The sequence below is a fragment of the Lissotriton helveticus genome, chromosome 7 (assembly GCF_964261635.1).
Source record: "Lissotriton helveticus chromosome 7, aLisHel1.1, whole genome shotgun sequence".
NCBI lineage: Eukaryota > Metazoa > Chordata > Amphibia > Caudata > Salamandridae > Lissotriton > Lissotriton helveticus.
This window is the reverse complement of record NC_136068.1, coordinates 1617698296-1617726294: the sequence shown is the minus strand read 5'-3', so window position 1 is coordinate 1617726294 and position 27999 is coordinate 1617698296. Positions and strand designations below refer to the sequence as shown.

Below are 27999 nucleotides of genomic sequence, written 5' to 3'. Positions count from 1 at the left end.
GATCTCTCAGTCATTACCAAGCCCACCCTGCCCAAGAATGTCCTCGCACGAAATTGGAATCGGGTGGACTTTAACGCCCTTCAATCTTCCTTGGCTACCTCCCTTCCCGACCTATCAGACCTCCCCCTTGATTTACAGGTCGACTCCATTAATTCCTGGCTTTCCTCCTCTTGCGACCTGGTCGCTCCTCTCAGGAGGGTCAAGGCTTATCGTCTCCACGATGCCAAAAAATGGTTCTCCTGTGACCTTAAAACCCTTAAATTGGCCCTCTGGCAAGCAGAGCGACAGTGGAGACACAAGTATTGCCCCCTCCTGAGGGACCGATACAGGTCCCTCCTGAAAAATTACAAAAGAGCTATCCTTTCAGCTAAGTTAGAATACTTTTCGGGCAAAATTCTATCTGCAACTAATAAATCTAGGGAGATTTTTTCCATCGTCCACAATCTGGCCACATCTGATAGAGTTAACCCCAATCCTACCCCCTCTGAATCCCTCTGCTTGTCCCTCAATGATTTCTTCCTTGAGAAGATTGCCAATATCAAACGCAATATCCCCCCACCTTCTTCCCCTCTCCCCGCCGCCTCACTTCCCCCTCTGCTCTCTTCCCTCGGTCACTATCCCCCCATCTCGAGGGATTCTTTCCTCGCCTTGCTCGGGAAGGTCAAGTCAGGTTCTCCTGCTGACTGTGGCCCGGCTCGTATACTAAGAGAGCTGTTTACTGGGTGCCCCGATCCCCCCTTATCCCTCCTTAACGCGTCCATCTCCCAGGGTATAGTTCCATCCTTGTTTAAATCTGCCACAGTCATCCCCATTTAAAAAAAAAAAACAGGCTCTGACCCTTCCCTCCCTGCCAATTTCAGGCCCATCTCGCTACTCCCTTATCTTGGCAAGATCTTGGAGAGCCATATCACCTTATGTCTGTCGGCCTACTTGGAGGACAATCATCTTCTTGCCTCTCATCAAGCTGGCTTCCGCCCAGTCCACTCAACTGAAACGGTGGTCACTTCTGTTCTTGATGAATTGAAGAGCAAGGCGGACTCCCCTCAGGCCCTGGTGCTCCTTGACTTATCCGCCGCTTTTGACACAGTCGACCATTCCATCCTCCTCGGCCGTGTCAGGGCGGCGGGCATTCAGGGTACTGCCCTCTCCTGGCTCTCCTCGTTCCTCCAAGGCAGGACGCAGGCCGTCCGTCTCTCCGGTTTTTCTGCCCCCCCCCGTCCGGTGACGTGTGGGGTTCCCCAAGGTTCCTCTCTATCCCCCCTTCTCTTTAACCTCTATATTTATCCCCTCATCATTTCGTTACTCAGCATGGATGTCTCTGTGTACAACTACGCGGACGACCTTCAGCTGATTTTTGACCTTTCCCCTACTCCTGGCTCCCCTCTTAAACTCCAAACTGTGCTTATTTTTATTTCTGACTGGATGAACGAAAACCATCTCAAGCTTAACCCGGACAAAACGGAGTTAGTCCTGACTGGTGGCGCCATTAGCCATTGGACCCCCACCTTTTGGCCTTCTATCTTCGGCCCCCCTCCGGGCCCCTCGGCAACGGTAAAAACTCTTGGCATTAAAATCAGTCAGGACCTCTCCATGCGTCCTCAGGTTAGATCTGTTGTGTCGTCCTGTTTTCTGTCCCTCAGGATCATTCGCAAGGTTTCCCGTTTTTTTTCCTTTGACGCCCTTAAAATAATTGTCCTGGCCATGATTCTTTCCCGGTTGGACAACGGGAACTGCCTGTATGCGTGCATCCCTGCCTATGAGCTTCGGCGTCGTCAGACTATCCAAAATCAGGCAGCCCGTCTTGTTCACCGACTTCCCAAATATCATCATACTACCCCCCTCCTCAAGTCCCTTCATTGGCTCCCCATCCTGCAGAGAATTCTCTTCAAGATGGGATGCCTAGTCTTTATGGCCCGTGCCCGCACTGCCCCCATTTTCATTAACTCCCTGATTAGCCATTACCTTCCTAGCCGCAATCTCCGGTCCTCCAGTCAAGCACTCCTTAATGTTCCCCTTTTCCGTAAATCCAGAACAGGTGGCACCAGATTTTCTATTCTTGCTCCCCGATTCTGGAACAGTCTTCCACTTGCTATTCGAGTCATCACTGTCTACCCCCATTTCCGCAAGGCGCTTAAAACACACCTGTATGCCCAAGCCTTTACCATCCTGTAATTCCCTGGCTGCCTCTTCCATCTGATACTCTCTATCTATTAGCGCCAGGAAGCCGCATTGGTCGCAGTGCGCTCTATAAATATTTTCAAACTCAAACTCAATCTATAGTTACTTGGGGATGCGGCTAACCGGACCTTGGAAATGTGGTGGATCACTGAGCTTCTCCAGCTTTCCGGGAGGCTTTCCGTCAACAATATTTGTTTAAACATCAAATTTAAAAAACCAGCCCAGGTTGTAACATTTTGCTTCATAAGTGCTGACGGTATACCATGGGTGTAAGGTGCACTGTTGGTAAGTGAGTTCTCAATTATTTTTACCCAGGACTCCACTAAATGATGTAAGGACTCGTTTGAATGGTCCAAGATGTCGATATCACCATTGCTATGAATTTTAGGGGGCAATTCATGTGAACCCATATTGTGATCCTTTTCAGGTCAGACTGGGCTGAGACAAAGTTAAGTATATTTACATGAAGGTGGCGAAGAGGGGTGGACTGGTGTGTGACCCAAGAGAAAGCCTTGTATACAGCTAAGGGGCATGCCAGGAAATATTGCAGAGTGGGGGGGGGATGGCTGGGGGCTGTGGAAGGTCCTGACTGACCGGACTCAAGCCTTCGCTAGGTATTTTTATGGGGATCGTGATTGGGGGTATAGTGATGATGTGAATGAACTTATATCTGTGATTTCCGAGCTTTGGCTGATTTGTTTCTATGTTTTTAAAATCAATAAAAATGTGCTTATCAAAAAAAGTATATTTACATGAGATCAGTGGATGAATACCAACACCAAACGAAGTTGAATGACTGGTGTTGCCTACATTACTCAGAGTTTCAGTGTAAGTAGCAAAATAATTTTACCCACAGGGCTTTCATTTGGAAAAAGTTTTGTTCAACAATTTTAACAAACATACAGCAATTACACTTCTATTAAATTGATCGTGGAATATCACACATACAGCAAAAGGGTATTTCGAATGAATGGATTTCTCTGAATTGTTACCTTGCTCATTGGCACTATTTGGTGAAAACTTACTTTGGATTTTACACTCCATTGATTTATAAATGTGAAACATTATTTACCTCTGATGCACATCTGTTTTTAAACATACTAGTAAATATAATGACTAACTTGATACATCCAGAATATCACTTTTACCTACAAAGGCTTCCAATTACTCCACCAGTCAACTGGGATTAAAACACATTTTCAGCAGGCCATTGAGGTGTTGTGAGCGAAGGGTGAAGAATGACAAGCTGTTGCCTTGTAGTTGTTAAGGCTCCCCTCAGTACTACTTTGTTCTCTGCTAATGGAAAGCAGACTTCTGGTGTGGCTGCTGGGACTGCCACTGCCAACACGTATCAAGGGATAATCATTTGAGAGTAAGCATTCAATTAATCACAGCAGAAAAGCACTGCATGGATTTAAAACCCCACTAATTACAGCATGGAAGTTGGGCCACCTAATTACAAAAAGCCCATCATTCAGCGATGTAACAATTACATCAGTGTCCAGCCTTCTTGATATTGGTCACATAGGATGAAGAATTGTTTTTTCTTATGTATTTTCGAAATCCCTTATTTGTCTTCTTTATTACGAATCCAAGATGTCATTAAAGCACATAAATCAGCCCAGCCAGTGTGCTTCGTCCTACACAAGGACTTTCTCATGGCTTATAATTTCTGAAGTTCAGAAAGCCAACAGCACAGAGGTAGAAATGTTTCTACAAGCCATTTATACGTCAGTGAGATAAACAGTAATCACCCAATTTGACATAAAGGATCAATCTGTGTTCAAGAAGCGCTGTTCCTTACCACCTTCATTTTAAAAGTCCTCCTCAAATAGACCCCCCCCCCGCCCAATATTCAAATTCACATTCCTCTTCAATGCACGTCTCCAAATGCCCGGGCGTGCATTCTTTCCAGCATACGGCAAAAACATGTTTTGCAAAAGCAGAATCAGTGGGAATGTGCAGGTTCTAAGATCAGCTTAACCCAAAGACATCGCACACCGAGCCATTTGGTTAGAAGAGTATAGCACTGAAAACAGACCACTTCCTGTTCTGGCCCATCGAGACAAAGTCCATGAATAGACACCCTAATCTGGAGATCATTTTACTCACTCTGGCCAGCAGTTCCTATTTTGTCACGATAAGAGATCCTGCTAAATGGGCTACTACTGGGCAAAACCATTCAAATTGCCCACTACCTCAATCAAATCACCTCCAACACCTCCAATCTTGTCATTCCATCCTCTCTATTGATATAATAGATGGCCGTGGTGGTGTTATTATCGGACAGGATCTGAATGGTGTCTCCAGAGAATGAAAAAAATCAAAGCCTTTAGGACAAGTTGGACAACCCACACCTCTACCAAATGTATGTGCAGTTGCTGGTCTGACACAGACAAATGAACCCACATTGTCGGAAATCACTGCACTTGCAGACCATTCATAACAAGCATTTACAATGCAACGGTTTCGCCTTTGCAAAAGTTAGAGCTATTGGCATTGTAAATGACAACATTTTTATTTATGTGTTGGTTTTGAAGACCGATAAATAAACATTGCCAATAGCTTAATCTCTCGCAATGTGAGACCTATTGTACCCTACTGGACGAGCTCAGCAGACAGCAATTACTTGCAGACGAGTTCTATAACACAACAGTGACACTGCTAAATCCAGCGCTTCACAATAGAAACAGAAATGATACATGAGAAGATTACGAGTGAACAAATTACAAAAGCAGACGTTAAGTTACATGAGGCAAAAGTGACAATTGTGAGCAAACAAAATACACGAGGTAGCAAAAGGTACATTACAGGAGGAATATACGAACTCGAAAGTTTCAAACTGGCATCCCGGAGCGGCCACATCCGCTGGTTCAAGACGGCGGAAGGGAGACATCAAAAAAACAGTATTTACAAGAACATGCAGAGTTTGGTGCAGTAAGAAACTAAATCTGAAAGTGATTCTCCAAAAACTCGTAATTGGGTTTTATCTGTTGCTCAGTGGAGTCGGATCTTACAAAGCACAATAAATATCACACCAATTACGAGTTTTTGGAGAATAACTTTCAGATTTAGGTTCTTACTGCCCCAAACTCTGCATGTTCTTGTAAATACCTGATGAGGGCCTGAATGCTTCTTGATGACTTGTGTTCTCGTGCAAGAGCCGATTACGTTAGAGTGGTGTTATTAATAGCAGAACATTGATGAGACCTTGGTTCAGTACTCTTGAATACTTTTGTTTCACATACTTTTTGGCTCAGATATTGCATACATATACATGAAATAAGGAGAAGCTGTGTAACATAAAAGCACAAGCAGGAAACTGAGACCACAACACCCAATGTACAGATGTGAAACAACGTTAAGTATCTGTCAAAGTATTTTTTATATTTATGTAAGCTGTACTGCTGCACTGCCTACGAATAATTTAACACCGCTCCTACAGCTTCTTGATAATTAATGTTTAGGTTATTGATTCGTCCAAATGAATAATTGTGATTATACGGGTACTGACAACAGCATGCCATTTGACCATTTTATTGCCCTTTTGATACTAAATGATCACCAGAGGCGTGCCTCTGAAAAACCACAAAATCTTCGCACATGTACTTTGCATTTCAATTCGGTCTAACGTAGTGTAGGTGCATACTGTGGTCGCATATGTTCTTGTATTGTGGCCAACAGTGGCAGGGGTCATACGAAGTGAGAGCGTGGTGCAGGAGGCAATAGTTGCTTAAAAGAGGGAACATTAGTTGATGGTGACACCGTTTCAGGGTACACTATTAGGTGCAAGATAGGTGCAAGAGAAAGGGATTGACAAGACTGAACAAAGCCAACAAAGTGGTCAGTGTGACAGTGAATTCTACTGTTGATTACAAGGGCACGGACGATTTGACGGGGTTGTTTGGTGTCCAGTTGAACTACAAAAGTTATATTTAAGAGTTGGCTCCTCGACATGCACCTATGAAGGTCTGGTTCTTGAGACCCACGCACGCCACCCGCCCGAGGGTACAGGGGGTGCCCACCTGCAGCAGACAACCCCCACTCCCGTCCCCCCCCCTCCTCCTCCTCAGGTACAGGGATGCTCACCTGTAGCGACGGCAGGTGATGACTAGCAGCACCACCGCAGCCTGGCCCTGCATGGTGTAGGGCGCCTGGGACCACAGATCCGAGCCAGATCTATACCTGCCTCTCTGCAGCACCAACCCCGGGTCTCTACCCCCAGGAGTGCTCACACACCTCCTGCCCCCTCCCCCTGGGCCTCCCACAGACACCACCGCGGCAGCCAATGAGCTCCGGTTGTCACCTGTCACCGGGTGAAGCTCTCTGCGGAGGAGCCTGGAAGAGACGGCGAAAGTGAAAGTGGAATGGGATGTGGCAAGGAAGAGGGAGAGGAGTCAGGCCAGGACTCACAAACACGGCAGGGGAGGGGCCACCCCGAGGCTGGGCGGCAGGAGAGTGACTCCTTGTCACGGGGAGCGCTGTTTACGGAGGCTCTGAACGAGTGTGGGCGTCCACACAGCAGGGCAATGAATACATTACCGATGTCTGCCCGGGCTCCGCGCGCAAATGGCCGCCCTTCGCCCCCGCCTTCCTGGGGTCTTTGAATTGTCCATTGTGTCGGCTGCTCAGGTGTTCAAGCGGACCACGCCATGAAGGCTACTGCCCGGCGGCCATCTTCGGAGGAATGAGAACAAAAAACCTTTGAAGAAAAAAAAAAAAAAACATCCGCCCACCGCCGCATGATGTTCTAAAAGGGGGGGAGAGCGAAAAAAATCACCGGAACGCCCACAAATCTGCTCCGAGAATTTGTGACAGATCTCTCTTCCAATGGCTAGCCTCCATTTATGGAGCTAGCCAATGGAAGAGAGAGGCGGGTTAAAGCCCCCTACTGAAGCTCAAAAGATTTCGCCTGCGCGAACACTGCTGCGCAGTGGACGCCAGGCGAAACCTAAAAGCGATTGCGACTCACAATTTGGAAAAGATCCAACCACGGATTCATTTGAAGAGATTATGTGGTGTTTTGGTAGCAGTACTTCTGTTGCTTTATGATCACTTTACTATAACTATAACACACGTTGCTAATTGTGATTAGGAATAGATTGCAAAACCCAGTTTGCAAGTCAGAAAGGCTGGTCATACTCACAAAATGGAAATAGTACACAAAAATATAAGAGTTTTTATGGTTGCAAAAATAAGGTATTTACCTTTGGTAGCGCTTTATCAGGCAGAGACTATCTAGCCACAGCTTCCTTACCTTAGAATATCCCTAGGAGTCAGACTGGATCCGAAAGATTTTCTAGCAGTACCCCAGCGCTCTGTGTCAGCTACACCGGATATGACGTGTGCAATACATATATAGACACAACTTCTGCACTCTTACATCAGTTACTATTGCAAATTTCTGTGCTCGTAGCCACTGACCACTGGTGTGATAAGCTAAGGCCCTGAAAAGGGTGTTCCCTATACCGTAATCGGTTTGCAGAGCAGGAAGGATCGGTAAGGAGTCTGTGCCTAGATAGAGGGTCTAGCAGATAAAGCATTACCGAAGGTAAGTAACTTGTTCCTCTGATAGACACTTCTAGTTGTAGATTCCTTACCTTTGAATAGATTCCCAAACAATATCTCCCAATAGGTGAGACTGTTAAGTCAATTAAATCAGAAAGACCTGCAGGACCAAACAGGCAAAGTGCGAGTTACAACGAACCAGACTGTCCGGGCAGTAGTGTTTGTGAACGCTGGCAGCGACGACAATATTGCTGACGAACAGATGTCCAGGACCGGACCGTAGCGTGCTAATGCAGTCGTTGCAGCCTTAGCCCCTGCAGAGTGGGCTCACAAGCCCTCAGGGCGTTTCTTCTTGGCTTATGCATAGCAGATCCTAATGCAGAGAACAGTACATCACCACATGGTCCTTGTATGCACTGTCATCACTTGTTTTGCTCCTACATAGCCCAGGAAGAGTTGACCGTCTACATGGAATTCTTTTGTGCGGTCAGAGTAAAACAACAACGCTCTAATTGGGTCCAGACGGTGGAGTCTCTCATTCTCTTTGGAGGGATGAGGCAGAGCAAATATGGTAGGTAGGGTGATGTTCTGGTCTACATAAATGGAGTCACAAACTTCGGAAGGAAGATGGCAGCTTGTCCAAAAAATAGGTGGTATAAGAGGGTACGTAAAAAGCACCCGGAATTTGCTGACCCTCCTGGCTGAAGTTACGACCACTAAAAAGGCAGTTTTTAATGGCAAGAGCCTAAGAGGACAATTGTGTAGAGGCTCGAATGGTGTACACATGAGAAAAGTGAGCACTAGGTTTAGGTCCCAATGAGGCATAACGAATGGCGTAGGGGGGAACATTTGTTGTAGGCCTTTAAGGAACCTAGCCACAACAGCTGATATAAAGAGAGAAGGTAGGTCTAGCAACTGCAATAATGGTGAAATGGCTTAGAGATAACCCATAACTGTGCCCAGAGCAGAGCCCTTCTGGGCCAAGGACAATACAAACAAGACAACCTTAGATAAAGGTGAATGAAAGGGGGTCAACACTGTGGAAAGCACACTATGACACAAACTTGTCCTAGCAGCATGCGTAAACCATCTAGGCGGAGGACACCTGGCTGTCGAAATAACATTACAGGCTACGGGATGAAGATCGATAGATGCCAAATGTCGCTGCTCAATCTCCACGCATGATGGTGGAGGGTGCGCAGGTTCGAGTGCAGAACCCTTCCTATTGCTGCGATAGAATATCGTCTTGAAAGGGAGTCAGGTGTGACTATGGCATGTCGATAGTGTACCCCAGAGTGTGCAGGAGGTTTGCTGTCGTCTGAAGGTGAGAGGCGACTCCCTGGTGCAAGCCCTCCTTCAACAGCCAATAGTTGAGGTAGGGGGAAGATTGGAACCTGCGACCTCCGAAGATGAGCTGCAACCACCACTATCACTTTCATGAACACACCCGAGGGCATTAGTAAGGTCGAAAGGGAGCACAGCAAACTGAAAGTGCTCTTGTCCCACCATGAACTGCAGGTAATGTTTGTGGGCAGGCAGGACAGTGATGCGGAAATATGCATTCTGCCAACGCACCCATCCAGTCTGCTGGGTCTAGGGAAGAAAGAACTTGGGCTAGCTTAAGCATTTTGAACTTCTCCTTTTTCAAGAAGAAGAGGTTGAGAAAGTGCAGGTCAAGGATAGGACAAACTGCACCAGAAAGTAGCAGGAAAAGCAACCTCAACCTACTTCTGATGCCTTGCCAAGAAACCCTGCACTTCTTGACCAAGCAAGGAGAGATGGTACTCCGTCAGCCGATCGTGAGTGGGTGTCATGGGTGTAGTAGTCACAAAAGAGAGGAAGTAACCCCTTTGGACGATCTGTAGTACCCCACTGGTGGCCAGTGTTCTGTCACTGCCCACCAGTGGGGCAGGTACTAGCGTATCCTTGCTTCCATTCGATGCCCATGATGGTCGGAGGGCAAACTAAAGATACTTGGAGGCAGCAGCTGCTGGGAAAGGGGGGGGTGGTGGACCGACTCGATCTCTGACCACCTGTCTGACATGGTCTATGGGACACGTACCCTCAGCCGCAAAAATGCTGGAAAGCTTGTTGGCAGTGGTGGCTGGAGACCCCTTCAGTGGCCATGAAAAGGACAAAAGGCAGGGAGTGGGTTAGCAAGGGGCCATTGACAAGGCTGTCGCTCTGCTGACCTTAAAGAGCTCCAGTGCTGATTACGCCTTCTCTTCAAAGAGCCATCGAAGGGCAGGTCCATGAAATCGCTCTGCCCAGTGAGTTAATAGTGTTGAGCCCACATCATATGGTGAACTTTGCTGCATCTCGCCCATCAGCGATATCAGCGAGTATGGCTCGGGCCTCCTCCAAGACTATAGACAGCACCTGCGCAACAGAGTCAGATATCGTATGAGAATAACGTCCCAAGAGGAATGTGGTCTTCATCAAATGCAGTGCTAGCCTGGCGGAAGACAACATTGTCTTGCCAGTTATCCAGCCTCTTGGATCCCCTATTCAGTGGAGCCGGGGTTAATTCTGGAAGTGAAGGCTTGAATCACCAGGCTCTCTGGGTGGGGTGCTGGGCAAGGAATGGGGCAATGAGCAATCGTCCTATGCACAGGAGCCCCTGTGCAGGGCATGGACCAGGCCTAGAGTAGGATATCTGTACGGGCTTCATTGGAGGAGAGTTGTGGTTCAGAGGGGAAGACTCCTGGCTAAAGCACCTCAGTCAAGACATTCATATTGACTGTAACTGGGGGCAACTAAGGGTCCAAGACCTCAGCCACCCTATGCACCATCATTGCAAAAGAGGCTACCTCCTTCGTAACTACGGTAGGAGGAGAGACCAGGCCAGAGTCAGGTGAGGTGAGGTGTTTAACCCACTGAGCTCTGCCAAGTTCCTCATACAAGTAGTCCTGTTCCTCTTCAAGGAACTGGTAACCATAAGGGTCTATAGACCTCTCCCATTTGTCTCCCTCTCCAGGTCGATCAAGGCACTGGCTCTGGTCTGCTCCAGAAAGCATGGACCCGGTCGGTGCCAGAGTCGGCAACGCCCATCCGGCTCTATGTCAGAGTTGCTAATAACGACTGGAGCTGCACCGCCTGTGGGAAGAGGGTGGGGGAGGTGGACACTGGAGCAGGCGACGGGGAAGGTCTCTGTCTCACCAGCAGGTCTGCTCCAGATCCAGCAACAGATTCATGGGGACCGATGTGCATCAGCGTGAACCTGTCGGCATGGGTCCAGTAAAGGACCCTCTCATGGTTTGGGGACTCAGGGCACTCCAGAGGGGCAGAGCTGCCCAAATATAAGGTGCATGGTCTCATAAAACTCCTTCAGCTGAAAGGAGGTAGCTCCGACTCCAGGAAAATCGGGGAAGCGTCGGATGGATCCAAGATCAGGCTCTGATGACGGGGAGGGCCAACCCTCCGGCGTCTCTTCGGAAGACTTCGACTAATGCGGCAAAGTCGAACACCTCTTCGATTTCTTCAATGTCTTGCGATTGTGGGACTTACCAGACTTCTCCAACGACAGAGGGCGGTGACGAACGGCAGGATGGCTCCACGAAGTCCTAGAATCTTCTGCGCCAACTGTACCTAGAGCATTACAGAGTCGACCGACGTCCGGCGGCGAGGAGCTTGAGGAAGCACTCCCTCAGCGCCTTGGGGTGCATGGCGTGGCAATCCTTGCAGGTCTTGGAGTCGTGGTCCTGTTCCAAACACCACGAACACATCTAGTGGGTGTTTATCACCGACATTTGCCTGTGACAGGCTCCACATGGCTTGAAACCAACTGGCTTCTTGGGTAATATGCCTTCCCACCAGATGCAAATTATCAAAACGTTCACCTAAATGTAAAAAACAAGCACTGGCGTTGCCAATAGGTTTCGCATTTGGAAAGTTGGAGCTATTGGTTTTTGTAAATGACATTTTATATTTATATATCGTTATTGGCATTATCAATAACAATATATAAATATAAAATGTCATTTACAAAACCAATAGCTCCAACTTTCCAAATGTGTTAACCTATTGGCAACGCCAGTGCTTGTTTTTTTTCTTTAAGCACAGTACTTTTCTCAGACAACGCAGGGGAACGCCTTTAGGCGAACCCTAAAAATTAATATGTTGTTCTGTAATGTAACTGGTGCTCATGTAAAGCGCTCCAGTACCTTGGGGTCGAGTTCGCCCTATATAAAACCGCAAAACAAAAAAAACTAAAAATTGTTTCCCTCATCTGGTCCTCCCTTAAACTTCCTCTTCCTTTAAGGCTGCTAGTCTCGTATTCTTATTGGACAGCGCTACTAATTCTCAGGTGAGGCCCGTTGCATTATTTGCATTTTGTCTGTCCCAGGATTGCTTAGTTAAAAGATTTCGTTTTATTGTTGGCACATTGCATCTTGCTGTTTGCACAGCCATGACATGAGTATGGAATGCTTCCTACTGCTGAAGGCGCGCTTACCTGCATTCGCTCCTGTTGGGTGCGAAAAAGTGTGGATGTGGAGAACTGTACCTGCAGGAATGGGAAACATCTTGCGGTTTGTGGAGCTGGAACTCTACGGAAACGTGCTCCCAAATCTCGAGGGATTCCATATCCTCGCATTGAAGAGCTTTGCTGAGGACGCTCTTTCCCCTCTTGGATGACTGAAATCAGATTGAAAATTATGTAGGTATAAACCTTGGTATCGTGTAATAAAAGGTAATCCTGTGATTGAGGTACCCCGGTGAGCTCAAATGACAGAAAATATTCGAGTGTAATTTGTGCCTCAAAGACTGCTTTTCTGCGCCTCAGTGAAAAAAATCACCAGCTGTTTCGCTCTGTGCTCCACCTGAACATCTGAAACGGTTTAGAGCCGGCGCAGTCAAAGTTTCCAGTATATTGTAAACATTCCTTTAACTCTAGTGAGCACGCTGACATATAACCCTCGCGCTAGGGGGCACAATGTAAAGTGTGAATAGAGGACACAACATTTATTTCATGACCTCAGTAAACGGAAAAAAAAACGGCAAGCTCGAGGGACAGACAACACGGCATTTTAGGACAAGTAAAGCACTCCAATTACGTTGGTCGAGTTTTATAACTGCAAAAAGAACTGTCAACAAAGCGAGATTCTGTCATCAAGAAACAGCACCCTGCAACACAAATTCCAATTATTTGCAAATGTGTTTAGACATAATTTAAGCATAGCGCTTTTTTTAAAATATGCGATGCTGTGGAATATTCTAACAAGGCAGAGCCAGGGAAGTAGAGAGCCAGGGCGAGCCGGGCCGTGAACAGTGATGTAATTAGGGGGGAGGAGGGACGGTACCGGAGAAAAAAAAAACGGCAAGCTCGAGGGACAGGCAACACGGCATTTTAGGACAAGTAAAGCACTCCAATTACGTTGGTCGAGTTTGTGCTTAATAAAACTGTCAACAATGCGAGATTCTGTCATCAAGAAACAGCACCCTGCAACACAAATTCCAATTATTTGCAAATGTGTTTTTAGTCATTTTTTGAAAATATGCGATGCTGTGGAGGGGGAGGGAGTTAAAGCAGGGCAGGACTGTCGAGTCATGGCCTGCGGCCGTGAAACGTGAAGTGATTAATTAGGGGAGGAGAACATTGCAGAGGCCGGCCGAGCGGGGGAAGTTGTGGGAGGGAAGCTGATGCCTTTGATGTGGGGAGGGAGATGCGCGTGCTTGTGTGGTCACGTGGTGACAGACTCACATGCACTGTGAAGAAACGCCAGTGGTTTCACGAGTCGGATCAAGCCCTTGAATTTTCGCCTATTACATTCGCAAGCAAATGATAATAGGCGAAACCTAAAAAACCCAGTCAAAAAGTGACTGAGAGGTAGCCGAGATCGGATCAACGCAATCTGGCACAGAAGGAAACTTGTAGTCAATGGAATCCACTAGATTCTCCCAAGACCGCATACGGGGACAGGCATGCATCCTGAACACAATGGTGAAAGACAAGAGCCATAATTCTACTATTTTGTGTTTTTTTTAAATGTTACATAAATACATGTTTCAACTTTGCAACAGATTTTCCCACCTGCAATTCTTCTGCCTCAGGCGCTGCACTTGACTGACAGATCAAGTGGCTTCAGTATAAGCAAAAGAAACGTGCTTAATAAAAAATAAACTTACAAAGCAACTCGTCTTCCAACTGTGCACAGGCCTCCTCAGCAACCTGCATCTCTCCCTCACGTCACACCACTTGTGAACGAGGGTTCTCTGAAAGCTGTAATGAAGGCAACACTATAAACACTAAAAACAAATCAACTCAATACTTCATATTATAAAGCAAACATTTGAGTTTCTATAAAGTATGATGTGTGAATAATATTCATCATTACACATTTCATGCAATTGTGCATTAAAACATTAAAAAAGGGGCCTGGGAAGCAGCCGGATTCCTCCAGACCTTTGTACCTGCATAGCTTACCTTTCACATCTAGTCTAGTTTACCGGCCAGGAAACTAACAAGCATTTACAATGCAATAGGTCTCGCATTTGAGATTGTCATAAATGTGAGACCTATTGCATTGAAAATGCTTGCTCTCTTTAGTGTCACCCGTGCAGACTGAGCACTTGGTGGCAAGGATGTACAGGCACAGATCTTATCATAATTTGGATTCACTAAGAAATGTGGCAGGATATCTGCCTGTTGTGCTGCTATTGGCATATACCAATCCTGCTGTGGCTCCCAGAAATGTAGAATGGTGACAAGAGCCACAAATGCATAGTTTCCGACATTCGAAAAAAAACTTCCTGGAACATTTTGCAGCACAGGCCTGCAGCAGAAAGAAACTTCTTGTTTGCATATATGTGTGTAATAAAGAGGAACAGTTTCTGCAACAAAATTACCCGGTACAGTCTCCAACTTGCCAGACTGTCCCTGCAAAACTGGACAGTTGGCAACAATCACCATTGGTGCATATCCCTGTATGCCCTATGCCGTCCGCATTCTGAAGTGAAGTAATTGTACTGTAATGAAGATTTTTCAAGCCAGACTACCTTCCGGATGTCCGACCCTGCTTGATGAGGACTTAACTGTGATGATGGCCCGGGCTGCCTGGACCTGTGTATTATCACAGCAAAGGTGCTGCCCTAGATCTCTCTTGATAGCAGAGGACAGCTGGCTTCTGCATCTACTGAAGCCTCGGATGCACTGTGGAGGTGGGTTGCAATGCGCTTAGATGTGAAGGTCTTATTGATCACATTGGTGATGGCGACCTACGGCAATATCGGGAAACTGCTAGCCCCCTCAACGGCTCCTTGAACTGCCCCTAGTGTTGTGTGACAGTGTTAAGCATCCAGCCCCCTCATCGGCTACCTGATTCCCATTGTGCAGTGAAGGCTGGTTGGTCTGCACTTGATGCGCTGGGGGCCTCAGGGTCAGAGGACTACTGCTAAGAGGTATGTCCAATCCCTTTTACCCAACACTTACCTCATTGGGACTCGTGGCCTCCCTGTTTCACCAGGCTGGGGGAATCCCGTTCTCCACTGCGCGTATTGCCTTCCATGACGGCCATCTGCATACCGCCCTCCATGACGACCAGGTGCTCTCAGACCTGCCGCTTCTATACCACACTGTGTGGGGACCCTGACGCTTAGGATTCGGCAGGCCATACTCCACGAGGCATGAGCGCTGCTTCCGTTGACTCCCCCGGCTGGGTGGGGCCTGTGCGCGGGGAGCGTGAGTTGGGGGAAGGCTGCTGACTTGGCTCTTCACTCCCATGGCTGCACAACGTCACGCTGAGCAGACTTGGTTGCTTTCAGTTGTCCTTTTGTTATTGTGCTGTATGGCTTGCCTGAATAGGGTCCGTATCCCCTCCCCTTCTTTAGATCTGCTTGCTTCGGTCTGTCTCGAGCAGCATTTTTAGCAACATTTGTGTAGCGTTTTAACCCACTGGCAGACATTTGCCCTCTCTCAGCTCAGCCATTTTGTACTGCCTAGTATCTGAACCAGGAGCATTTAGGAATAGAAGAGGCGCTCATTGCTCTTCTATGGCATGATTCCTTACATACATTAACAAGCGAGTAGGACATGTGATCACGCTGTGAGCCACACGCGTGCATGTCTCTTAAACAAGCGCGCGGTGGGAGCATGTGAGCGCGTGGTGGGAGCGTGTGAGCCAGAGAGGAGACACCATGCGCTTGCACATCGCCTGTCTGGGCGTGCACATTGTTTGTCTCCCTCCGCGCACAAAACTGACAACAATAGTCTCGCCAAGGGGAAGCAGCGCATTCGCTGCGTTTGCTAGGTGAGACCTAAAAAGCAAGTAGACCAGCACCAGTAGATGTGCTAGCAGTGCAAATATTCCTGTTTGAACAGTTAGGGAACAGCCATCCTAATACTTGAAATGATACAATCAAATATTAGGCGAAATATTTGCACACTGAATGGCAGTACCAAAGCAGGAACCAATAAGCCAGTGCTTGGGAGTATTTTTTGTAACATGCTATTGACAAAACCATAAGACTTCTGAAGGTAACTAAGCACACCATGGACACATCATAGGAGGAGCCTCCAGTCATTGATTCATCAAAAGAGAATAGGGAGTTATTACTTTATGCCATAAGGCATTTGAGTTCCAAGCCTTAAATGTTCCACCAAACTACCTTTTGAAAAGCGAAGATTAAAATAGAAACGTTAATACCAAAATGAGCAGTGAAACTGTACATTGGTCATATGGGATGCAAACGTCCCCAGATTCTAATTTCATAATTGGCCATCTAGGATTTTAAATGTCTTAATAACTGTCCCAGAGTATAGCCACTATCAATGAGCTTCAACTAAACACGAACCAGATGGAAATAAATGTATTTCCGAGTTTTATCCTATTAACTGTCACTGCGGAAATGTCTGGGAATATAGCCTGCTCTGTACTTACAAGTAGGTCCTCGAGCTGATATTTATAGCAGCGCCATCATGGATGTGAAACTGTGGTTTTAATACCTGATCACAGCACACTGCAAGAACTTTTCGGTACACTCAAGATTTCTGACAAAGCACCGGTTCAATTCAATTACACTGACTCCAAGTCACTGAACTCAGCAGACAACCCCTTTAAATCGGATGTCAGATTCATTCCAATATCTGGCCATAGCTGACCGGAGACTGCACTGAAGCAGAGCTCAACGCTTGACGGAGAGTACACAGGTACGTCCTGAACGATGTTGTAAAACTGAGGAGGTATTTATCAGTGACTAGTTGAGTTCTTTACACTAAATCAGGTGGGGAGACCTACGTGTTTGCAATTTTGGAAGTGCTGAAAGCGACAATTAAAAGGATTAGCTATGGCTTTTAATGTCAGGAACCAAGGAACTTTTGAAGAATACACTGATAAAGGAAATTAAATAGTTAGAAGGGAACTATATATAAACCAATAAAGAGTAATAACTACTCCAGCTAATATTTTTTAAACAACTTTGTTAAAAAGAAAAAGAAACGTAAAAGAGATGTTAAAATACTGGCAATCAATATTCAGATAACATACAGAGGATCAAGAGACCGGGGAAGAGGGGCCAAGGGCAATAAAAAAGGCATCTTCAAATCACAAAACAAACGCAAAAAAAGTATGATTCATATCCTTTATATTATGATATTGAAATGTATACAGCGCACGAATACCAAAAAACGTGTCTTGGCGTGAAGAAGCCGGAAGCAGGCTAGTGCACTATTCATTAAATAACCAGGTCTTAAGGGCTTTAACGAAGGGATGTTAAGGATGGAAGATTTCTGATGGAGGAAGGGAGGGTGTTTCAGAGTTTCATAGCGCCCACAGTGAAGCTTCTACCACCCCAATTAGCCTTACAGAATTTCTGAGAGAGCATTAGCTTTGCCCCTTCAGACCAAAGACCTCTGTTTGGGGAGTTCCAGTTTAGGGATTGTCTCAAAAACTGAGGACCGGTACAATGAAGTGCCTTGTATATGACACACAAGGCCTTAAACTTAATGAAACCCTTGACTGGGAGCCAATGCAGTCTCCAAGATGCTTGCCTATTGATTGAAACTTAGGGATCCCCAGCAGGTGCCTTGCAGCTGCATTCTGGATCATCTGCAATCTATGTAGCTGCTTCACGGGCATTCCGAGAGAAAGTCCATGGCAGTAGTCCAGTTTAGCCAGGACTAGAGAGTAAATCACTATTTTCCTGCTGCCTACTGGGATCAGAGGTAGAATTTTCTTGATCATCTTAAGTAGAAAAAACTGGCTGATGCGACTGCTTTGACTTGAGCTTCAAAGTTTAGTCTCTCGTCTATGATCACTCCAAGATTTGTTGCTTTGGTGACTGGAATGGGTAATGCTCCCAACTCGTCTGGCCACCAGATCTGTTACCAGTTAGGGGAGTAATTCCCAAACAGGATTACCTCTGTTTTTCCTAAATTAAGCTTGAGGCAGTGCAAACTCATCCAGGAGTTGACTGCCAGCATGCAATCTCCAAATCTTGTTACCGGCGGAATGCCATTTTTTACAGATGGACAAGACAATTTGAGTGTCTTCCGAGTAGGATGTTAAAGCCATCCCGAAGGATCTGATTAATGCGGCCAGTTTAGATACATATACATTAAAGAGTGTAGGGATCATTGAAGTGCCCTGAGGGACCCCACATGAGAGAGTGAAAGATGCGGAATTATACATGCCCATGGCAACGGATTGAATCCTATCAGATAGAAAAGAAGAGATCAGGGCTAATGCGTTGTCCATATAGCCCAACGAGTTTAGACGGGCATTTAGATAACGCTACAGGGTCAGAAACCGTGGCCTTACAGGAGATTATGAACCCACTGGGACTGAAACAGGAGGTTTCTGGACCAACCCATCTGGCTGGCCATACTCTTGATCAGATCTTCTCGAAGCTGAACTCTGCTACCACTGTGTCCAGCACGATCTGATTACCTTTACATGGGCTCAGATGTACAGTAAGCCACCCATAAATAACACGAATGGCCCGGCCACTTATCCGGCCTATAACAAATGACAACCGGGGGCTATTAATCAAGCCTTACTCTCCTCTGCCCCAGTTATGACAGGGAACGTAGATTGCAACACCATCCAACTGAACAATTGGATTAGCGAGACGGTGAATGCAAAAGCACCCATAAAGAAGGCCTCTCAATCTAGAGCTTGCCAAAATTCCCCTTGGTATAATACAGGCCTAAATCTTTGTAAGAACCAGTGCAAGAAGCTGGAAAGAATATGGAGACGAAGATACTCCAATGAAGATAAAATTGCCTATAAAGCTGCCTTAAAGCTTTACCAAATGAAACTGCATCTCGCTAAAAAAGGTTTCTTTGAGACTAGAGTTGTGGAAGCAGATAATAAAGTAAGATATTTTTAAAATAGTCGACTCATTCATGCGACCGGTGGTCACCTCGAGAGCTTGCCCTGCCTCAATGGAGTGGTGAAGGAGCTCGATCTATTTTTTCATGATAAGATCATGTCACTTAAAAAAAGCTTTGAGACTGCTGCTCCCAGGGCTCAGAATCCGGGGCCTCAGATTCGCTCCCTCTCCCCAAACGTATCCAACCTTAAACACATTTATCCCTATCCCCTTGACTCAGTCCTTAGCATCATCAGAAAGTTTTAAATCTGGTTTCCCTCTTGCTCCCTGCCCGGTCTCAGTTCTAAATATGGTGGCATCTACAATTAACCTGGTAATAAACCATACTTTTAACTCCTCTTTGGCATCAGGGATGGTTCCTTGTATGTGGAAAAAAGCAAACATTCTGCCTCTGCCAAAAAAAACTACAGCAGATCCTAAGCTAGTTACTAACTATAGGCCTATTTCACAGCTCCTGGCCTTCTCCAAAATTCTGGAGAAGGAAGTGAACCACCAATTGTCCATATACCTGGAGGCCAACGGAATCCTTCATGACACGCAACTTGGCTTCCGCCCTAAATTTAGCACTGAAACAGCACTTCTGGAGGTGACGGAGCTCATCTGTAGAGTCTTGGACAGGGGAGGAAAAGCAATGTTGATATTGCTCAACCTTACAGCAGGTTTGACAGTACCTCATCATAAGCTGCTGGAACGACTATATGAAATAGAAATTAGACATCGGGCCCACAAGAGGCTGGTATCCTTTCTGGACAAGCGGTTCATAGAAGTCCGGCTGCCTCAGTTTACAGCTCAGACCAGGCCTCTGGGGGTGTGAGTGCCACCGAGATCAGCTCTCAGCCCCACACTATTCAACGTGTATTTGACCCCTCTTGCAACGTTGGCAGAGTCTCTTGGCGCTAAAGTGGTCTCATATGCAGACAACACAGCTGTTGTTCTCATGTGATAAAGACAAGGATTTAGATGATAAAGTGATAGCCAATTGCCTCTCCGGTGTCTTCCAGTGGTTGGAATTGCACCACCTCAGATGCAATCCCAAGAAAGTGAAAATTGTGACCTTTGGAGATGTCCCTAACAAATCCTTGAAGGGGGCGGGTCCTCCCTATCTTAAGGAGAGACTTACTCCCAAAGTCTCGGCTCGCACTCTTCGTTTTTCTTCTACTCATATGGCAATGGTCCCTCGTTGTAACCGTCTTCGGATGGGTGGGAGATCTTTTGCTTACTTGGAGCCCCGTGAGTGGAACGGTCTTCCGCTGTCCCAGAGGCTAGTAGACAGTCTTGAACTGTTTAAGAAGAAACTCAAAACCTCTCTCTTTAATCATTAATTCTGGTCCAGTGGCCTGTTTCTCCCTTTGCCAGTGCCGGGACACTCTGTTGAGTAGTCGCGCAATTCACAAATTAAAATAATAAATAAAAATAATAAAAACAACACAAGAAAAATCTCATTCCAATTTGGAAAAATAGATCAAAATTGAATAAAGTATGTGAGACCAAAACTAAAATCCAATCAGTAGAACCGGAGATACGCAATTTCAAAGTTTTAAGTAGAAATAGTGCCTAATAGCAAAAAACGTCAACTGTGATTATCTGGTCATGACAGACCAGGACAAAGTCACAAGTTCAGGCCGACTGCAATATAGCGCGGGCCAGATACAGGGACCAAGTATGGCCAGCTGAACAAAAGTACTTTAAATCCTGGTTGCGGAATGATGTGAAGTCCCGTGTCGAGGAAGCGTCATTCTGCGGCAGTTCCAAGGAGCTGCGGTAGCAATGCGAGGTCAGACAGCGGTGGTTCCCAGGGGCTATGATAAGAAGTCCTTAATCAGGAATGCGGAGCCTTGTGAGACAATACATCCGTTCTGCTGGACCAATGATGGACTGGCAGAGCACCTTCAGGCCCACTTCCAAGGGTCCAGGACTGTGGTGGCACCACTCGGGGGTCATAACTCACAGCTGGAAGAGTCCAGATACTGGGTTAAAGGTACAGGCCTGTTCTGTCCCAGAGGTTCTGATCAGGAAGCTAGTCAACTGTCCCTTGAAGTTACTCTGGTCGTCCTGGGTTCAAGATGCAGTTCTAGTTATTCACTCAGGCAGCCGAGCACCACAGCATTGCAGCAGAGTGGCAGTCCTTCTTGCAGCAAAGCAGCATAGTAGTTCTTCCTCATCTGAGGATGGTTTAGGCCTGGCAAAAGGAGTATTTTGCCAGGTTGAAATGGCAGTTTAACACTGCACACACAGGCTGCAATCACAGACCTGAGGCATGTTTTCAAAGCTATTTAAGCATGTTGCACAATTAGGGTGGTTGCCCCACTAGTAGAATTTAATTTAGAGGCCATGGGTGCATGTAGTAAAGCCAACAAAAACAGATTCAGAAAACAAGGAGGGAGAAGACAAAAAGTTTGGGCCAAGTCCAACATTTCCTTCACAAGGAGTTAATCCAGTCATCCAAGCCTCTAAACATGGTCCGAGCATTCGAGAACTCTTGTATATACTTTAGTATATACATATGTGTATGTACCTTGTGGGCTCTGGAGATCATCCCTAGGACTGGTCTGCTTCCGCTTAGGGACTTTTTTTTCAGTTCAACTGCCTCTATTTAACTGTCTTAATAGAAAACGACCAGTAGAAGTCAGTAAAATACCAGAATTGCTTTCTGCGGAGGGACTTTCTTTTTCTGGCAACAGCCTCTATTTAGTTTTCTTGATAGAAAACGACCAGCAGAGGTCAGAAAACTATCAGAATCTCTTTAGCATTTTCTAGATTCCAGTCCATAGAAATTGTCTTCCACAAGCACCTGTAAACAATAATATATTTTTCAAATCTTGTATTTCCAATGATATGACCACCGAAGGCCCTAATTTTATATTAAAAACAGAGCTTTGGACTATACCATTTCCCACTGAAGAGCAATATTTCGCTCCATGTTTTCCCATACCTGGCGTGTCAAGCAGTTTGGTGCTTACTTTCCCTCCATGTTAAATAACAGTAGATGTTTTGGCACCCAGGCTAATATGCTGCATAGCTAAATACATATGAGGTTCCAAAGGCGAGACCGATTTAATTGTAAATGCTTGTTTTTTTGTTAGCTAGAAGGAAGAGGTTTGAGTTTCCTGATCTGGTGGAAAAAACTAATAGCCATTTCCCACCCGAGCAACAAATGCCCCTATTTGAAACCAAAGCTTAAATGTATTAGTTTTACTGCAGGTGCCAATATCTGGCCAAAAGGGGCAGGCAACGGAACAGAGGTCTGAGAGCTACACCTCTTCTGCATCCAACAGAATACTTTCAGTTTTAGAACTGCTAATTTGTAGCTGATTTCCAATCATATCAGTTGCATTAGACAGACTAGTACAGAACGCAAAAAGCATGAGGGTTTTTACTACTGCTGAGAATGTCTTCAATGTCAGTGATGAAAGAAAGAAAGAAAGAAAGAGGCAAAACGTATCTTTCAAAGTCGATTGAGAGGCAACGAAAGAGTTTAGCATGAATGGATCTTTTAGCATCCACTGCCAGATCAACTTGCTTTTTATGATTTATCAATGACATAGGAATTCAGTGATTCAAAGAATTTGTTTAATGTAGTAATATAATAGAAAGATAGATTGAAAGACAGAAGAGGCACTCATGAGGTGCAGTATGTTATTACATTATGGACATCTGGTTAGGTACCATGGCACTGAATAACTTAAGAGTAGGATTATTTAAAAAATTTCTTCATATGGGCCTCCAAACTCAAGTAGCTGTGCTCTAAGTTTCAACAAAGGATGTTCAAGAATTACGGGATATAAAAAGTTTGCAGGTTTAATTATTAGAAATACAGGGAGAGAAGCCAAATAGATTTTACTAGGGCTTTGTAGTAGCAATTACACAACAAGTATCTTGACAAATCAAGTGGTGTTTTTTTATATATAAAAAGACATTATGCCTGTGCCCCAGATATTTCCTACAATGATAATTCAAAAGGGGAAAATGGAGCCGTGGTATAGTGTAAAGATTTTACTGGCACAGTCCAAGGGCAATAAAGTACTCTCTTACAATTAAACATACCGATGTTAAATAAAATGTTGCCAATTTACATTTTATTAACACATTTACATCTTAAATCATTCCATAAATACAATAATTGCTCGGAAAAAATTGTAAAATGCCTTTTATTCCTCATTCTAGGAAAGCGCTAGGGTAGGAGGGGGATGTCATTCTTCCAATGAAATACATCAGAGGTCTGTCTATCAGAAAGCAAATGAAGACTGCACTGTTTATCTGCCTATTAACAGGAGAACTGATGATCCAAATCTTAAACTGCCGTAGCATCCATAGGGGAAACAGACCTACCTACTCATTTAATTCCCAAGTTCATTAAAAATTCTCTGCCAGTATTTGCTCAGTGCAGGATACAAAAAAACAAACATATGATGCCAGTCGTTAACAGCTGAATTAATGCCGGGGCAAGGATTAGTCAGCTGTGGATACAACCTCTGTGTAACAAGCTGAAGTTCAACAATCGGTTAATATTAATTTTTGGGGGATCCAGCAAACATCAGAGCCATTACCGATTTACACTTAGAGAGATGCAAAGATCCCCATAAATCTTCAAATAAATGTATACTGCATCCTACTCGTCTGACTTCCAAAGCTTTCATATGGACCCCGAAAAGCAAGTTTTACATCCTAATTTTGCTCCCACAATCCACCTACCACTCCCACCACTCATGGACTGCTCAGTTGCATTAGACACTGCCCAACAAATATACATGCATACAAACATCCTATACATGAGGCCTGAGTATTTCTGAAGATTGTGTTATCAACGAAGTCAACTGCTTAGTTTAAATGTAGACAAAAGTGGGAACCCCAAATTGTGTCAATAATACTTTTTGTAATATTAGTTGATGTTTGTTCGCTACTCAGCCAAGCCGTTTTTCCCTATGTATTTCCTTCTTCAAAAATGTTCTGCTTATACGTTCTATTAAGTACTTTGGAAATTTCCAAGGCCGAGTGAACTCCACTATAGTGAAGCTTAACAGTGCTTTAGTTTGATCACAAAAGCCAATGTAGCTCCTGTAACTCCCTAAATAGAATCTTTGTATTTTTAAGCTGAATTTGTTCTGGCCATGTCAGTTTAATCAAAAGTTCTATATCAAAAGGGAGAAGGATAAACTACCCGACATTTATCAGAGGTTCCTCTTCACAAAAATGTTAGATCTTTTCTTTCTAGTATCATGCAAACGTACATTCAAAATGAAAGTTGCACTTGGGCCAATAAAAAACATCTGAGCCTGACTGGATTATCGCATTACCGGCGGGATATGCATTAGATACAGTAGACGGGATACGGCAAAAGGGTGGGTGTATAGCAATCATCTATCGGCCTTGGTTCAAAGCAACCTTTGAGACCATTCAACTACCTGGGGCGGAAGCTATGACCTTTCACATTAAAATTGCTAATACAATGTCCATCCCCGGTCTAATTCTTTTAAGGCCACCAGGGCCGAAATCCCTGTTTATTGGAGGACTACAGACCTTCATGGAATCCTGCCTCCAACACGTTATTGGGGGATTTTCGTTTTCACCTAGAAAGTGTTAAAAATGCAGACACCTCCGCTTTACTAGATAATATGGAAGGTTTTAGACTGACACAGTTAATCTCAGAGCATACGCATGAAGCTCACCACACTCAATGGCATCTTTACCAACAACCCTATTATAGTGGACAAAGTATTACCTTTAACTTGGACAGACCACATGGCCATTTTCTTCAAACTATCCTATTTGAAGAATTGCATGTCTCACTCGAAGAACCTGCCCCATGTTAAACTCAGATCCTGGCATAAAATCAAGAAAGACGATCTTATGGAGACGCTGGATAAAAGTCCACCTGTGCTAGTGCCAGACAACAACAAGGCGGCTGACAATTATAATGATTTGATTAGGTCAGCTATGGATCAGTTGGCCCCAGATGGAATAAACAAACAGAGGAGAAACAAAGCTTCAGACCCCTGGTATAACTTAGATTTTAAACTTTTAAAATCTAAGTGCAGACGCTCAGAGCGTGCATGGAGGGCAGATTATATCAAGTAAGATAAAAACTTACTTATAATTCAGCATTAGCTGAATATAAGCTCCAAAGGAATTGCTTCACAAGCAAAGTTGAGGCTGCTAAAAACAACTCGTCAAGAGAGATTTTCAAGACAACCACTGCCTTATCCAAACTGCAACAGGAGAATCAATTCACTCCTGATCAAACCCTTTGTGACAAAGTGGGCAACTTCTTTCAGACCAACGTCCGAACGATCTATGACGAATTGGCTGGCAGGATCCCAGCCCCCATTTCCCACATGTTAACACCAACAGTGGTTTCCACCACCTTGCCCACTGCCAGCCAGTTGACCAGCTTCTCACTCATAACAGTGGACAAAGTAAACAATCTGTTACTAGCTACGAAATCAGGGTCACCGACAGAGCCCTGTCCCCCCGCTATAATACACCTGGCCTCGGATAAGATTAGCACACATTCAGCCCCACTTTTGAATAATGTCATCAGGTCAGCAACCTTCCCCGCCTCTTGGAAGAAAGCATTCCTCAGACCCATACTAAAGAAACCTTCTCTTGACTCTTCCGAGGAAAAAAACTACTGACCCATATCCTGCCTACCATTGGCAGCCAAGATCCTAGAGAAATCAATTAACCAAGATCTAATTGGCTATCTAGACACCAATGACCTCCTCGATCCCACCTAACACAGCTTCAGACCACAGCACTCCACCGAGTCAGCTCTAATCATGGCCACGGAGGAAATACGCAAGCAGATTGACAGGAGAGGAACGGCCATCCTAAACCTATTTGACCTATCAACAGTGTTTGATACCTTAACAATCTAGTATTAAAGCAGTGACTGAAGGCTATAGGAATCAAAGAGGAGGGCCTAAACCTTCTCACCTCGTACCTCAGTGCAAGGGAACAGAGGGTGTGCTGGGACAATGTTAAATCAGAGACGTTCTCCCTCCCCAGTCGTGTTCCCCAAGGCTTAACACTGTCACCAACATTATTTAACATCTATGTTACGCCTCTGGCCAAGCTGATAAGGGCTCACGGTTTCTCGTCGGTATCATATGCCAGCGACACACAACTTGTTATCTTCATCTCCTCAAGTGTGGAAACCGTGGCGAGATTTCACAGCTGTCTGAAACATGTCATGGGTTGGATGCATCAGAACTATCTGAAATTAAACACTGACAAAACAGAGGTCAAGGAGTTTGGAAATGGACTGCCACTCTGGAACCAATCCTGGTGGCCGGTGGAAGCAGGTCACTGTCCGAATCCTGCGGCAAAAGCAAATTTCTTAGGATTCCTGTTTGATGCCCAATTAAACTTTGCAGGACAGATCAATCTATTGACATATTCTTGCTTTTTCTATTTAAAACCTTACGCAAAACTTTACCTTTAATTCCACTAGATCTCAGAAAATCTGTTGTAGTCGCCTTAATTCTTTCTCAAATTGACTACTGTAATGCCCTTTTCCTGGCGTAGAAAAACGCCAACTGTTAAAACTCCAATCACTGCAAAATGCAGCAGCGTGGGTGCTACTTAATATTCCAAAATACCACTATATCTCTAGCAGCATCAGGGTGCTTCACTGGCGTCCAGTCAAGCAGCGCATCGAGTTCAAGGCGCTATGCCTGGTGCACAAAGCGCTGTATGGTGGAGAGTCATTGAACCTACAGAAACTTTTCCACTGGCACTCCCCACGGCAGAATCTTAAATCTGCCAAAAAAGGTCTAGTTCAGGGGCACAAAATCTTGAAGGCTAGATGGGGAGGTGGATGCCTCTCCAAACAAGCGTCAAAGCTCTGGAAACAGCTGCCGGTCAGCATCAAGCTTCAACCTACCAGACCCCTGTTTAAGACGAGGCTTAAGATCTGTCTATTCCCTCCACAGGAATAATGTGGTATCTCCCTATTTTACTCGTTTACAGCTACATCCAGTGCCAAGACACCTCGGCATTCGGGAGCTCTACAAGATCCTTTACTTACTTATCTAAAATTGTGTACACATCTACCATAACACTTCTGACGGGGCGGGGCGGCGCCAAGAAGAATCTGACGATGTACGGGAATGGTGGTCGGCAAAACATATCTTACCCCCTCTTGTCCCCTTCAGCAGGACACATGGCTTCCACAAACGCAAACTTTATTAAACGCGGATGATGAACAAAGCGCGGGTACCTTTAATTGAGACTGCCTGCAGGACGAGACTCCACCCTCGGATGGCGTCACCCCGCACGGACCGTCAAAGAAAGGGAATCCCCGGAAGAAGAGGTACAGCGTTACCCGTGAGGAGGAAGGTTTGGAATGGAGAGCGAGTGTGAGAGACCAGAGCTTTGAGGAAGATACAGACGGCAAGCAGAGAAGGTCGGGACCTGAGAGCAGCGCTGAGACGCCAGGAGGCCAACGACCCCACGAGTCACCCTGCCACGTTCCCAGGGGAGGAGTGTGGCTGGAACAGGTACGGGGCAAGGTGGCGGGCTGGGTAGGAAGAAAAGATCGCCCGACTGTGTAACACCAAGCCCCGTCCTCTAATTGAGACTCCTTGTACATAACCCCCTCGCCCTCTGTAAATACAACCCCTTTTCACCCTCCCGAGCACACGAGCACCGACCCTCACTTTCGTCGTGTGTTCTTCACGTTGTGCACCTTGGAGTTGTAGCTTTCTTCACCCCCCCTCGGTCCTTGGTTTAGGAACCAGATAATAGGACGGCTGTCCTGATTTTTCTTTCTTTCTTGCTTTTCTTTTTTTTTGTATATATTTTTATTGATTATAACACAAGAGTAAAAATGTACATATCGGGTGTCATTTGGTGGTACATAGTACAGCGGTGAACGGGCGAATGAATTGAGGAAATACAGTACAATTATAGGCATCCGAAAAATATCAATACCAGCTTAGAGCTGAGGCAAAACAATACGATACAGATAACCATAAGCAAACCTCA

The 27999-nt window shown here is 45.4% G+C and overlaps 1 protein-coding gene across 2 annotated transcripts in view; it reads right to left on the bottom strand.

Moving 5' to 3' along the window:
- LOC144770613 (E3 SUMO-protein ligase ZBED1-like) overlaps window positions 1–27999 on the bottom strand; it is a 185779-nt gene that overhangs the window by 132140 nt on the left and 25640 nt on the right. For both annotated transcript variants that reach the window (XM_078655295.1, XM_078655296.1), the window contains exon 2: window positions 13813–13906. In XM_078655295.1, the coding sequence (XP_078511421.1) occupies window positions 13813–13861 (49 nt within the window). In that variant the 5' untranslated portion in view covers window positions 13862–13906. The remainder of the gene's footprint in view (window positions 1–13812; window positions 13907–27999) is intronic.